The following is a 13,398-nucleotide window of genomic DNA, read 5'->3' as shown; positions in this document are numbered from 1 at the left end:
CAGCTGAGGACTCGCTGACAGACGAGCGCTGTGCAGGAAATTAGCCTCAGAGGTTTCACAGAGGTCACAGATAAATGCACACTTTACTGCGTTACGACAAAGATGCTCCTCGTTTCTGCAGATTCTGACTCATAAAAGTTGTGCAGCAGCGTGAGGGTCTCCTGACCCAGATTTTGGGTCTGGAACAGTGCAGGAAGGCTGAGGGACAGCTGACCATCTGGGACAGGAGATGAGGGGGAGGAAAGGGGGGGTGTAGTGGTTAGACAATCATCTGCTGGGATCTCAGGGGAAACTGGACCAGAGGAGAAGGGACTGTGGCTGCAGCTGTTGATGGATTTCTCCCTCTGTCTCCATCACTTATACACAAACACATTTAAACCTAGTGTCCATGAGGACATGTGGACACCATTTTATCTCCAGGTCTGTTTGCCAAACCAAGAAAATTATTTTCCTTTTTTTTTTCATTTTTGTTTTGCATAATTATTAAATGCCGTTTAAAGGAAAGAAAGCAATCACTGGCTGACAAAGACGAAGACTTTAACGTCCTCTCATTCAGTGGTCAATGTTTTGTTTTTGTGATTTAGAGTCAGTTTCAAATGCACAGAATGCCTTTGGCCTCAATGGACTTTAGATTCTACAGATTCTACATTAAGAATTCAAATTAAATCACACAAAAAAGTCAAATGTAAATGTAGAAACAGAAATTTCTTCAAAAGGTCAAACACTAACATAAAATACAAACTTCAGATATTAAAGTACTAACTCAACTAAATTTTCCAAAAGTGGAATCATGTTAAAGTTTACAGGTGAAGTAAGTGTCCACCGGAGGCAGCATTCTTCGATTCACTGTGTTGACACTGGCCGAACAGCTCAACGTAGACACCTGCGTTAATGTACAGAAAAAAAAGACAGGACTGAATGTTTTTTTTTTATGAAAACAGTTTTAATTTACAAATAGTCAGTCAAACTGCTGTACAGTGCACATGACACAGAAAACACCCCAGGAGGTTCACAGACCCCTGAAGAAAATGAAGAGAAATGAACAACGTCAACAGCAGAAAAAAAAAGTTACATTCAGATAACTGTAAACAGGAAGTTATAAAACATCGACATAAAACGTATGGCATTTCAGACGCCGATTTACAGCAGATACTATCTCTGAATATACAGTGTGGGTGTGTGTTTGTGTTTGTGTGTTTTTGTATTGGACCCTCTTAATAAGTGGGGTGTATTGACCTGAATACTGGGCCAACACCATATGGATCAACTGGCTGAGACCCTCAAAAGTCCTGAGGCCTAAATCCCTGCAGGCTGGATGGGTTCATTAGTCTGGCTTCATTAAAAAAAACAAAAAAAACTTTGTTTTCTTTAAATATAAACAGTAAACAGTCAGAGTGTTAGATTGTCTTTGCAAAATACAAGAAAATCACCAATGCACCTGTGGGGGGCAGTGTCACCTGTAATCCTGAGTGGATCCTGATCGCATCTCTAAAACAATCCTTTCGTGGTGATGGTGTGATGTGATAAGTCAAAGGTCAAACACAGGTCGCGTTAAAAGTACAAACTTTGGCTTTTATCATAATGTGACGTGTTCATCTGAGCGGTGTGGTGATGGCGCAGCGGAGCACCGTGATAAATGTTGGTGTTATTGCTGCAGAAGAACCAGTAGAACGACATGTATCCAACGCTGCCTCGATCCTGTCTGATGTTCACCTTCGTACGTGACGGTACGTCAAAGAGCTGTGAGGTTGAAACTATAAACTTTGATTCATTTTCTGCTGTGAACACACGCTCTACATACAGTGACCTCCAGGTGGCAGATGCTCTGTGTATATTTATGACCCAGCTGTGCTCCACTCTCTGCTTTCACCTGTATCTGGATTCTTCAAAGTGTTTTCTGCCTGGTAGAACGATCGAATCGCTGCAAATCACGTCAGACTCAATCTCAAATCTAAAAGTAACTTCGCAGTCTTTGGACGTAGCACGCGTTGTGTTTCAGAGACATGAATTGTCTTAAATGTGTGGTGTTTGTTTTTTTCGTCTATTTAGCATCAATTCCCTGAGTGTGGTGAACGAGACTCGGCCGACGCTGAAGTTTTCAAACAGAGAAGAGAATAGTTTGTGTTCGGTGGCAGTGTGTTCACAAGCAGCTGTTCGTGGCTTGACTCAGTATAAAATAACAGTATCAGAGTGAATCCAACAGTTGGCGTGTCTATTCGTAGATGCAACAATGTGAGATATGGACATGTGTCCTGAAGCACAGGCAAGAAAAAACGCTTGTGGATTTGACGAAGATCGGAGAAAGATGTGTTTTTTTCATGTACCTTTTGTTTCTTCTTTACAACAGCGATCATGCAAACAGTCATAAAAATAGTTGATACAAAACGGGCACCAATCTGTACAAAACACACACACACACACAGAGAGTCTCCTAATCCCAACCATGTAATGAGTAGTTGGGAAGAAACCAGCAACGAAGACACTCGTTCATTCATTCATTCATCTTAGCTTGAATGCCCTGACACCTGTTGGGGAGACGGCACCCATCAGTCTCTCGTGCGTCACTTGGCCTCAGCCTGGCTGTCAGACCCACACAGCTGTGTTATAGTCAAACAAAGGCTGCATTTTCTCCACACCAGCCTCTGCCTGTCTCCTGTCCAAATAGATTCCTGGAAACGACTGCTGCTGGTTCACGTGCGGATGTTGTTGTACACGTTGGTGCCTCTTCTCTGCCTCGTCCACGCGAGGACACGACCTGCCCTTGCCCTGCTGTCCGCCGGCCCAGAAGGGCAGGTAGAAGCTGCCTTTTGTACTTTTAGGTACCACTTTTTTAGGCCTTTTGAAGAGGTTGCATTCCTCCTGCAGCTCCGGAGCCATCCAGCCCGGCCGCTCCTTCAGGAGCTTGTCCCTGTCGGGCCTGACGCTACGCAGGAACTTTTTGAAGATGTTGGAGGTGAGGGAGAACTTCTTGCAGATCTCCTGTGATCGGCTGAGGCGGAGAGGGTGGGCCGGGGTACCCGGTCTATCTGCTGTCCTCTCTTGTCTTCCATTAGCTCCAGAGTCTTCCTCATCCATCTCCTCCTGCTCCACCTCGGGCAGATCTAACCAGTTACCCACCAGGTCTGCAAAGACGTTGTCCCCCAGGACTAAGGGCTGGCGGTTGCGGCTGCGGCTCATTAAAGAAGAGGTCCAGTCGCCGGCATCATCTGTACTGTCCTCTGTGTAGTCGCCGTCTAGTGAAGGACCCTCTCTGGAGAGGCTGTAAAGGATTCCAGGCAGATCTACCGCCTGAGCCTGAGGAGGATCACAGGCAGGAGGGTGGGAGGAGGTTTCTGCTGGAGGATTTCCCACCACTGGTCCACAAAAGTCCACCTGAGGGGCTGTGTATCCAGACCACCTTTTGGGGAATGTCTCAGGGTTTACATCGTCTTCTTGAGTTCTTGAGGTTCCTTCAGTCTCACTCAGATTGGATACCGAGGCCGAGGAGCTTCTGACTGTGTGTCTGACTTGTGACGAGCTGTTCAAGGTGTTTCTGCTCCCCAAAGACGCTGATGGACTTGGGGAGCACCGGTGAATCTCTTCTGACATTGAAGCTCCAGCAGATACAGCAGCGGTCTCAGTTGGTGGAGCAGGAGGCGGCATTACACGGCAAATAGCCTTACCTGAAATGTCGAGGTTTTCCAGAGCTGTCTGGACCCGGAGCAGCTTCAGTTCCTGGAGCGCACCCATCATCGAGTTCATCTGCACGTGGAGGCCATCTCCAGCTTCCTTCATGGACTGCTGCTGGGAGACACAGACGACAAAAGAGGAAATGAGTGATTGTTCAGCAAATATTCACCAATCTGACTTCATCAGTTTGTTTCTTCTGTTTCTGGAGGAACCTTTTCATGATCATATCACTTTGATGTGTTTCTGTGTTTTGTAGTTCTGACTCTATCCTTCTCTGTGCTCTCTGGTATTGGCGGGTCATGTGACCTAGTTTTGGATGACAGACCTGGGCTCCATATGGCCTCCAAACGAGAGGGGATCCAAACGGTGACAGCTGTAGGACAGACTTCTCTGCTCTTTCTTTCATTCTTCTGCTCTACAAAATGACTTTTCCTTTCTTTTCTCTCTGTTCTCCCTTCACCTACAGGCTCGCTTTCCTGTCTTAGCTCTTACTTCCCTCTGTGTAACAGTAATCACACACTGCTTTTATCGTCCACCTTTTACTGCACCTCTCATCAGTTTAAGAGCCCGTGTCATGTGACCTGACAAAGCGTCTTCTCCTGAAGGCAGACAGAAACCTCGGCGGCAACATTCTGACCTACAGCACACAACTCTGAGTCATTAGGAAAAGTGAAGCAGACGCTGACTCTGTATGTGTGACCCCCCCACCCTGCCCCCGCCCTCCCCTCATCAATTTAAAACAAACCTGCTGGCAGAGTGAAAATACTGATTTACAGTATGAATAACTTCCATTGCAATATTTTGTCCTTCCTTGAAAATCAAGCTGTCGTTCAGAACCAGATTACTGAAAATAGTGAATCATAACAACTACGAGTTCTTGGGAAAATCAGCTAAAACAACCAAATATCTCACTCCACCTTTTGAATAAATATTCAGAATTAAACCCCAGGTCTTCTTACCTCTGACACGGCAGGACGTGTAAAAATGTCCCCGTCTTTCTCTGTCACTGCTGTCAATTGTGTGTGCACCTCTGCCAGCCTGTCACTGTCTCTCACCTTTCAAACCGCTCAGTCTGACGCCCCCTATATGTAGCCCTCGCCAATGAGCGTAAACTGCTGCGCGTGAGAGCCAATCATGATGGTCTGTCTAGACTGTAATCCCCAGATGGCGGTGAAGGGAGGAGGCGAGGGAGGGGGTGGTTTACTCAGGCGGAAAGAGCCCGAACAATGAGCAGAGATAGTGAGAGGGGAGGTGAGAGTCAGACGGTCAAGTGGGGATGGAGGTGAGGGAAGAAGGAGGCTCGCTGGAGGGGAGATCCCTCGCCATATGTCTGGATGTCGAAGGGAACACTGTAGATGGGTTCAATTATGGATGACACCATAAGAACATACGAGGGGCCTTAATCCTAGCGTAGCAGTGATTGTATTGTGTCGACCCCCTCCCGGGTGGGAAATTGGCTGCGAGGGACAACTGTCAGTGCAGCAGAACAAAAAAACGCCCGTCGGCAAAAGGAGAGAAACGTGAAAGAAATGTGGGTTTTGGGAAAATAACAGATGCTACAGATAACAAATCTGTTTATGCTAATATAACCAAAACATACAAAAACAAACAGAATTCAAAGTACTATCCATCACATATAACAACTGAAGAAATGGAGGTTTTTAAAAATGATCTGTTAGAATCTAAAGAGCATTTAAGGCTCCTTTACATGATCTCAAAATGTAGATCAGTCTCCATCACATTAGATCCTGAAAGTTTAATAATTGAAATGTATGCCACAGTTTTGATTTATTGTGCACATTATTTGTTTCTCAGACAATTAAATTAGCTAAAGCCAAGAGCAGCAGACTTGAAGTCTGGGAGAGATGCAGTAAGTGGACACGGACTTAGAGTTGAGGTAAAGAACAACAAAATGATGTAATCGTGAGACACTGACATTCCATTGTTCTTGATTTGAAGAGCCCACAGAATAAACCACATTATGATGTTATGAAACTGTGGCTGAATAAAGGCATTTCTCTATAATTCATTTTTGAAACAATACAGAAAAAAATGCTATTGTGGTTGCAGTACCAATGCTGACCAGCAGGCTCTCTATTTAACTGGATATATTTTAATTCATTTCTAACATGTAGCTGATTGAAGTCAACAGCCTCAGATAAGGTCGCAGAGGTCATGTGACAAAGACAAAGGTTTCGGAGCGTCCTGTGGCCTTGTCAAATTAGCTGTAGATGGTACACGTAGTTAGCAGCATCAGGTCGTCTCCTGCCGTTGTGCCTCCACATATAGATGTCTCCATTCGCACAATTGCTGGTGCCCTGGGAGAGAGCATGGGAACGAGCACTTAATTATAGTTTACTTTGCTGTCGGTGAAACGTGAACGAGACTGAAGAGCAGACGACGTGAAGATCGTGTACTGTTACGCCTTCCGAGACAAATGTGTGACTTCAGAGAGATTTGTGCGGGATTAGCGCCGCTAACGCCTGCTTTTTGAAATACTCCAAAACTGTTTCTGATAGTTTACCTCATAATCCCATGCAGTTTATGCATCTTGAAAGGACCAACCTGTTAGCACAAGCTAACCCAAAACACTCAAATCTAGCAATTATATGTGGTAGTTTGAATATTTTCCAGCACTCTAAGATGGGATATGGAGAGTTACAGGGTTGCGTTTGAGGTTTGTGTCAGAATGGTGTGATTTCAGTTGTGTCAGTACATTGTTGGATAGGAGTACAGCTCCACAGACCAGTGGGCGCTGCCTGCTCAGCATACCCAGCCAACACAGTTTTATAATGGCCTGACTACTGTGATTGTCTGCATGGTGTCTCAAGGTGTAATCTCTATCAATCAACAAACAGTCGCCGGTTGTTGCTGTCACAAGTTGTTGTCATGGAAACGAAGTTTTGACAGTTATTGGTTTGCATGAATAAAACTACAGTAAGGTGGTAACGTAGCATTGTTGCACTGTTTATAGCATCCCCTGCTGGAGGAAAGGGTAATCTACTTTTTTTTAAATAGGCTTATCTAAATATAAAGTCCTGCAGCAGTTTTTAATGCAGATACAGATGTTTCACTGAGGGCCTCGTTAGAACAGAGGCATCGAGGACGTTAATTAGACAGGACACACAGACCTTTGTGTACTAAGCAGGCAAAATGAGATAAGAAAGGAACGTGTGTTTAAGCTAATTTAATGAGAAAGGAGTGTCATCTGGGGAACGCTGCGGTGTCCAGAAGCATCCACATCATCGTTCCTCTGTTTGAAGTTGTGCGAGATCTCCTTTTGCAGCAAAAGCCTCAGGGTTTTTTTGGGGGTTTTTTTCAGCCGGTGAAACCATCAACTATAAAAAGATGATCTTTAAAAAGACGTAGCAAGTGACGGACCAAAAATAAAAGCTGGGTCTGTCTGGATCCTCCATCTCGATTTGCCTTTTCTTCTTCTATTGTCTGCAGTGGAGCCAGTCAACCGTTGATAATTGCCAATTAGGCTCTGAACACTTCACAGGTCAACAACGATAGCTGCTCATCTGGATTTATTAGGAGCTTATTAAAACGTTTTAGCCGACACCAATATTTAGAAGTTCTAATGTGACCTCAAGAACACATTCATTAATTTCACTTTTGGGAATCAGAAAAATATAAATCTGCCTCACTTTGGTCTGATATATTTGAATGGCACTTGCATGTCGTTGCACGGTCGAATCCTGTTTATTCATTATCAATGTTCATCATTATCAACTGGGAAATGTGGAAGCCTGTTGTCTAGTAGTGAAAAGACCAGGCTTATGATCGGAGGGCTGCTGGTTCAAATCCTGACTGTGTTACTGTAGGTGTTGATGTGGAAAATCACATCAGTCTGTGGAGCTGTACTCTTTGGACATTGTGAACAAAACTGAAATTGAAACTGAAAGCTCCATACATGTCCTTCCACAACCACCAAAAGGTGACTAAGAATTCCATTTTTATTTATTTTATGTATTTATTTACTTCATCCCCAGTAAGTCATATTTTATGTTTTTATTGTTGCATAGAAATAAATTAGAAAGATTTCACTTAAAGCAGGGTCCCAAACTCCTGGCCTGGGGGCCACTTGTGGCCCGTGAACTGCCCACGCCTGGTCATGACTAATTTTTAAAATTTTTTTTTTTAATTGTTTATTTGTTTGTTTGTTTTTTCAATGCTGTAATACAATGTTTCTATAAAATAAAAGTGACTTTTTCAAAATAATTTTTTAATGGATCATAAAACACTGATGTGACCCTCCTGTGGCGGTCAGTTTATTAGTCCGTGCCCCTTAGTTTGAAGGACTTTATACACTATTAAATTAAACTCCATATATATTGTAAATATCTGAAACACTCTCCTCGGCATGGTTCTATGTTTGAAGCCACTTCATTCAACGTTGTGATTTGCTGTAGTGCGAGGGGAAACGGCGAGACTAAGGTCACGGGGACTGTGAGGATCTTCCTGTTCAGAGTGAAGTAGTTGGCAGTCACTCTGCTCCGCTCCACCCTGTGGCCATAAACCCTAATTAAATAGGAATAGTGGGCCCCTGTGGGTCATGGAAAGACATCTCTGTCCGGGGGGATACAGAGGGAGACTCTGTGACCGAGTGCTGGACACACCACAGACGTCTGTGGACAACCCCGGGGTCACGATCAGGAGGGCAATAAAGCCGTACATCGCCGACCGGGAAGAAGTGAATTACTGTGCACGCGGCCATGAATGAGTCTTTGAGCAGTGAGATGTTTATGGTCACGCTGTTTGGTCCCAGTGTCCTCTGGGACGCGTTCAAGTGTGAGTAATGATCAATAAAAGAACACAGATCGTAAATATCGGTCCTGTTGGGTCGTGGAACGGGGGTCTCAACATATCGACGGCGATCATTTTTACAGGTTTCTTTTTTGTATTTCTATAAAATTAGCGTACGATCATAATAATAATTGTGGGTAAAGTGGAAATCCAAACATTGCACCAACTTTATGTTTTAAATTCATTGGTTTTCTTTTTATTTGATGTATTTAGGTTATTTGATATACAGTGGTAAAATAATGACCCAATGATTCCACTGTTCTTCATCCATCTCTGCTACTACTGTGTTAAATGAAAGGTCACTTTATCTTCAGCTGCAAATTAGCACTGACCATAAATCTGACCAATAAAAAAAAGTCTAATATGAATAGCCGTCTTGTGACTTTATTTTCTTTTTCCAAATTCGTGTTTCTGCCGAAGTCCAACAGGGGCAGTAATGCAACAGTAAAGCCCCTCTGACAGCCGATAAATATCTACAACACAAATTAAACCAGGAGTTGGTACAACTCTATCAGCTTTCTATGATCTGCTGCCAAGTGTAGGACTCCCTGACGGCCCGTTCAGACATGGGTGGCGCCTGAACAGCTCGTTTCCTGTTAAAGCTCATCTACGGCACCGTGATGCTGCCGCAGGAGACACGGGATGATTATGGGAGCATCATCTTCATCATCATCTGTGTGAGATGATATTTGAAGGTGGTCCAATCTGCTCTCTTCCTCTCGCTAACAAATTATCACCGGGAGCTATAACAGTGAGACGGAGGCTCGGTGGTGTAGCGGTTGACGTCAGCAGCTCTCATGTGGGTGGTTAAAGTGTTGGGTCAAATCTGCAGCTCACAGAGTGGAGATAAGTTGGCAGACGATTCGCTCTGTTTACTCGCATTTTTTTACTCGCAGTCATCAACGCGAACTGTTAGCATTTGACCCGAAGATAACGCACGTCATCAACGCGAACTGTTAGCATTTGACTGATTTTTGAGTCAGTGTCAGTCTGAGTTGTAAAAGTAATTCATTTCATTATTAGCATCTTTGAACACTGATTGCAGGCTGATTTTGTAATATACCTCTGGGAATCCTGGCAGATGGAAATGTAAACACTTTCCATGGGAAATCATCAATTTTGGCCTCGGTGTTCTGTTTATTGGCTAAAAAATATTGATATTGGTGAGTTGTGTTTTTTGCCCGTATATAAAGTGTGGTTGTTCGGCACAGACATAACAGCTTGAATGAGGAGTTTGATTGGCCAGTACTCATTCCCAGTGTTGATTGGGTTGTTGGTCGTTTTTCGTGATCATGGACATAGTGGGCGCTCTCCTCCTCACCGTGAATCAGTTTAGCAGATTTTTCCATCAATAACTGTTAGTCTTTGAATGAGATCAAGACATTTTAAGTTTAATATATTTTTGTTTTATATTTTATTTCTCTCATGAGATCTGGCAACACTGGAGAGGATCCATATATAGTTCTTACAGTGACTCCAATCAGAGGAAAACCAGGGCTGATTTTGTTACATGTGAGATTATAGATATCACCAGACTGTTTGTTTTTAAAAACAAAACTAATCTGCACTTTATCCTGTTGGGCTGTGGTTCACTTTCCATTGATGTCAACCCTGATATAAAGGTATGTGTGTGTGTGTGTGTGTGTGTGTGTGTGTGTTTGGTGCCATAAGCTTACATGGCTGTGTATAAAGGGTTGTGGTTCCATCTCACCAACACTGAAGCCCACAGCTGCCACTGCGAGCCAGGCCAATTTTAGCCCAGGGGAAGGAAGGGCAGGTTAGAGAAAGGCAGCCATGAGGGAGTCACAAAACAAATGATCCCAAATGACAACCCACACACTGCTATTAGGCTGTGTACAGCAGACTGGCCCCACGCCTTAATGCTAACAAAGAATATCCAACTGAGAATATCCAAACTGACTTCCAACAAACCACGGCTGAAGCAGAAGCCTTTTCTCGAATGTCCTCAGACCTGGTGTTAGATTCCACGATGACAGACGAACTCGCCTCAGGTGTGAAATGATAAATGAGGCCGCGCATGTGTGTGAAGTTGTGCAGGAGGTAGAGGATATCATAGCTCCATTAAACAGGTGTGAACACCACGTTTGCAGAACGTGAGTCAAGAGGCTGGCAATGTTGGGATCTGTGGCAACATGAAGGCAGGAAGGAGGACAAAACTGTCTGAATAGTAATGAGTCATTTCTAGGGCTCACAGATGTTATGTCATTAGACCTGGCTCAGTGTTTACCAACGCTCACAGAAACAAACTGCCTTTTGACAAAGTGTGTTTTCAGTTGGAGTTAAAGTTCCAAAAACCACATTCCAATCCTCTCTGAGTGTCAGTGTCACTGGTCTGTGTTGGATGTGCTCAGCAGGTACAAGAAATAGCCACCAGACCTGTCAGGTCAAAGGTCAGATGTCAAAGTGTGACGTGACATTACCACCCACAGAGGCACGCACACACACACACACACACACACACACAACCACCTCTGAACTCCTTCACACTTTCTTATCAGATGTTTCTTCCCAAAGTAGTTTTATGTACTGCATACTGCATGGCTTATACTCATGTACTCCATAGGTATATGCTGTGTATACGGTATAGCTTGTACTGCATAGGTTCATGTATAATATTTAGTTTTATACATACTACATTATTTGATATACAAGTTATGGACATACACACTGTATAATATACAGTGTGTATTATACATATAATACACACTGTATAATTTATATATACTGTAAATCCCTGTGTGCTGCATAAAAATTCATATATACTGTAGTACAAGTTACGTATAGACCATATAGGTTTATATGTACTGCATAGTTTTACATAGACTATGGTAAGGTATATAGGGTATAGATATATATACTTTGTGGTTTAAATATAGTAGCATACAGTTTCATACAGAAAGTATACTTAAATACATAAATATGTGTACATACAGTATCTAGATATTTATATATGTACATATATGTGTACATATACACTGCATGTTTCTATGTATATTTTATAGTTGTATATATATTTTATAGTCTAATTTCTATTATATAGTTTTACACACAACTGTATTGTTTTATATTTATTGTACAGCTTATACAAATATTACAGAATTGTATATATTGTATACAATACAGCACAGGGACATGATAGTACCATTTTATTATAAGAGTTCAAACACTTAACTTTATCTATACTTTATCATTTTATAAATACCGTATTTTATACCGTATATTACTTGTTTATTACAGTATCAGTACAGAACCAACTGTACTGAAAATCTGTAATCCTAGTGAAAAATGTTTTTGTTTTTTTTTATGTTTAAAAAGTCTAAAAAAAAGGAATGAATGAATGGATCTTGAAGCACTGACTGGTTGCGGTGGTCTTTAAAACCTCGTCCCCGTCTTTGGAGCAGAGTCATAGGTGACACTGAGGAGCTGTGAATCACTTGTTAGCTGCTTGTCATCTGCTCTGCATATGGAGCTGGTTAACCACTGTGGAGTGAGCTCTGGATGAGAATCAGTCACAGCAGAAAGAAAACTGACAACCTTGGCCAAGACGCCGTTTGTTTACTCAGACAACAGATTGCTTCCCACATGCTGCTGGACCGGACCAGACCGCCTGGGCTTTTTAAAACCGGCATCTGCTCACCGTCCTATCCCGGTTTGATTCCCGGCAAAGGCACAAAAAACACATTATCTTCTCCCAAACTGTGCTGTGGAAGCTATAATACAATATGTCCTCCTGGCATCAAGGTCTACACCAGTCTGAAGTGGGCCACTTCACAGGCGTGTGGTTGGTGTGGAGCGGTGAATAAAGGAGTCAAACAGCAGATTATGTTGCAACATATGCAGCCATGTGAGGACTGGAGAGAAAGAAGGGGAGGAGGGTGAGGGTTGGGGGGGGGTCACTATTTGCTTTGATGAGGATTCCAAAAACCAATCTGTGCCGTGGGAGGCTCTCTAGAAAATGTGCATGTGTGTGTCTTCATTGGTGAGGCTGCAGGAGTTTTGACATCGCCTCACACTGACTTGACTTTCAATCTCCAATATAAACAGAAAACATCGGATCATCAGCGAACACGCTGAGGGATGAATGTTGGGGCCGCGACAAAGTCATTAAATAATCTGTGACCAAGACTCACTGCTGCCAAACACATAGAAAATAAAGCTGTTACAGAGAGTTACAACATCATAAAGTGAAGTCTGTGTTGAGCTAATTAGACATCTGTCCTAGCTTAGAGCAGGACACAGAAGATACTGTAGTACACAGATACTGTACTGTGGAAAACACTACTACAGATATGACCATACAGTTAAATATCCACATGTTTTGCGATAGAAACAGAAACAATGTACTATATTTCAACGACATATATGTATGTATATATGTACCAAATTGACCAGCAATGTTTTCCACGTGTGAAGGAAAAACAAAGATTAAAAACACCGTGATGCGTTCGTGGCCGTGATGAAAGTGCGTGTAATAACAATAACATAATAGTAATGAAGGTTTAAACGCACCAGCTCCTGCTTCAGTCGTCTCAGACACGCGTCCATGTCCCTGCTCTCTGGTTTGTTGTGTTGTCTTCTCTCCATCCTCCGCTCCACGGTGATCTCTCACACGGACCGTGTGCCCAGTTGCAGCTGGACCATGTCTGACCACAGACAGCTTTCGAAAACTGCGCTCTCGGTGCCGAGCGGAAGAAGCGCGTGCTGAGGAATGTGTGCGAGGCTCCTGATGACGCAGGTGTGATATGGGCTGAGGGGAATGGATTTACTCCAGAATCCTGGTAATGAACCCGTTGTTACAGCATCCACAGACAGACTGAGTGTGAGAGGGACTGGGAGTGTGTGTCATTTAATGCCTGCCTCTCTCTCTCTCTCTCTCTTTTTCTCCCTCTCTCTCTCTCT

General features: G+C 43.2%; 1 protein-coding gene across 1 annotated transcript; it reads right to left on the bottom strand.

Moving 5' to 3' along the window:
• Positions 1 to 754: 754 nt before the first annotated feature.
• On the bottom strand, positions 755 to 13,398 carry inka2 (inka box actin regulator 2). The gene is made up of 2 exons (XM_008321099.3): positions 13,009 to 13,398; positions 755 to 3,780 (listed from the first exon to the last, which is right to left on the bottom strand). The coding sequence occupies exons 1-2, from the start codon at positions 13,081 to 13,083 to the stop codon at positions 2,584 to 2,586; spliced, it is 1,272 nt and encodes a 423-aa protein (XP_008319321.1). The 5' UTR covers positions 13,084 to 13,398; the 3' UTR covers positions 755 to 2,583.

Source organism: Cynoglossus semilaevis, chromosome 11 (genome assembly GCF_000523025.1).
Source record: "Cynoglossus semilaevis isolate Cse_v1.0 chromosome 11, Cse_v1.0, whole genome shotgun sequence".
In the NCBI taxonomy this organism is placed as follows: Eukaryota; Metazoa; Chordata; class Actinopteri; order Pleuronectiformes; family Cynoglossidae; genus Cynoglossus; species Cynoglossus semilaevis.
Note: the sequence above shows the minus strand (reverse complement) of the source record. Positions and strands in the feature narration are given on the sequence as shown.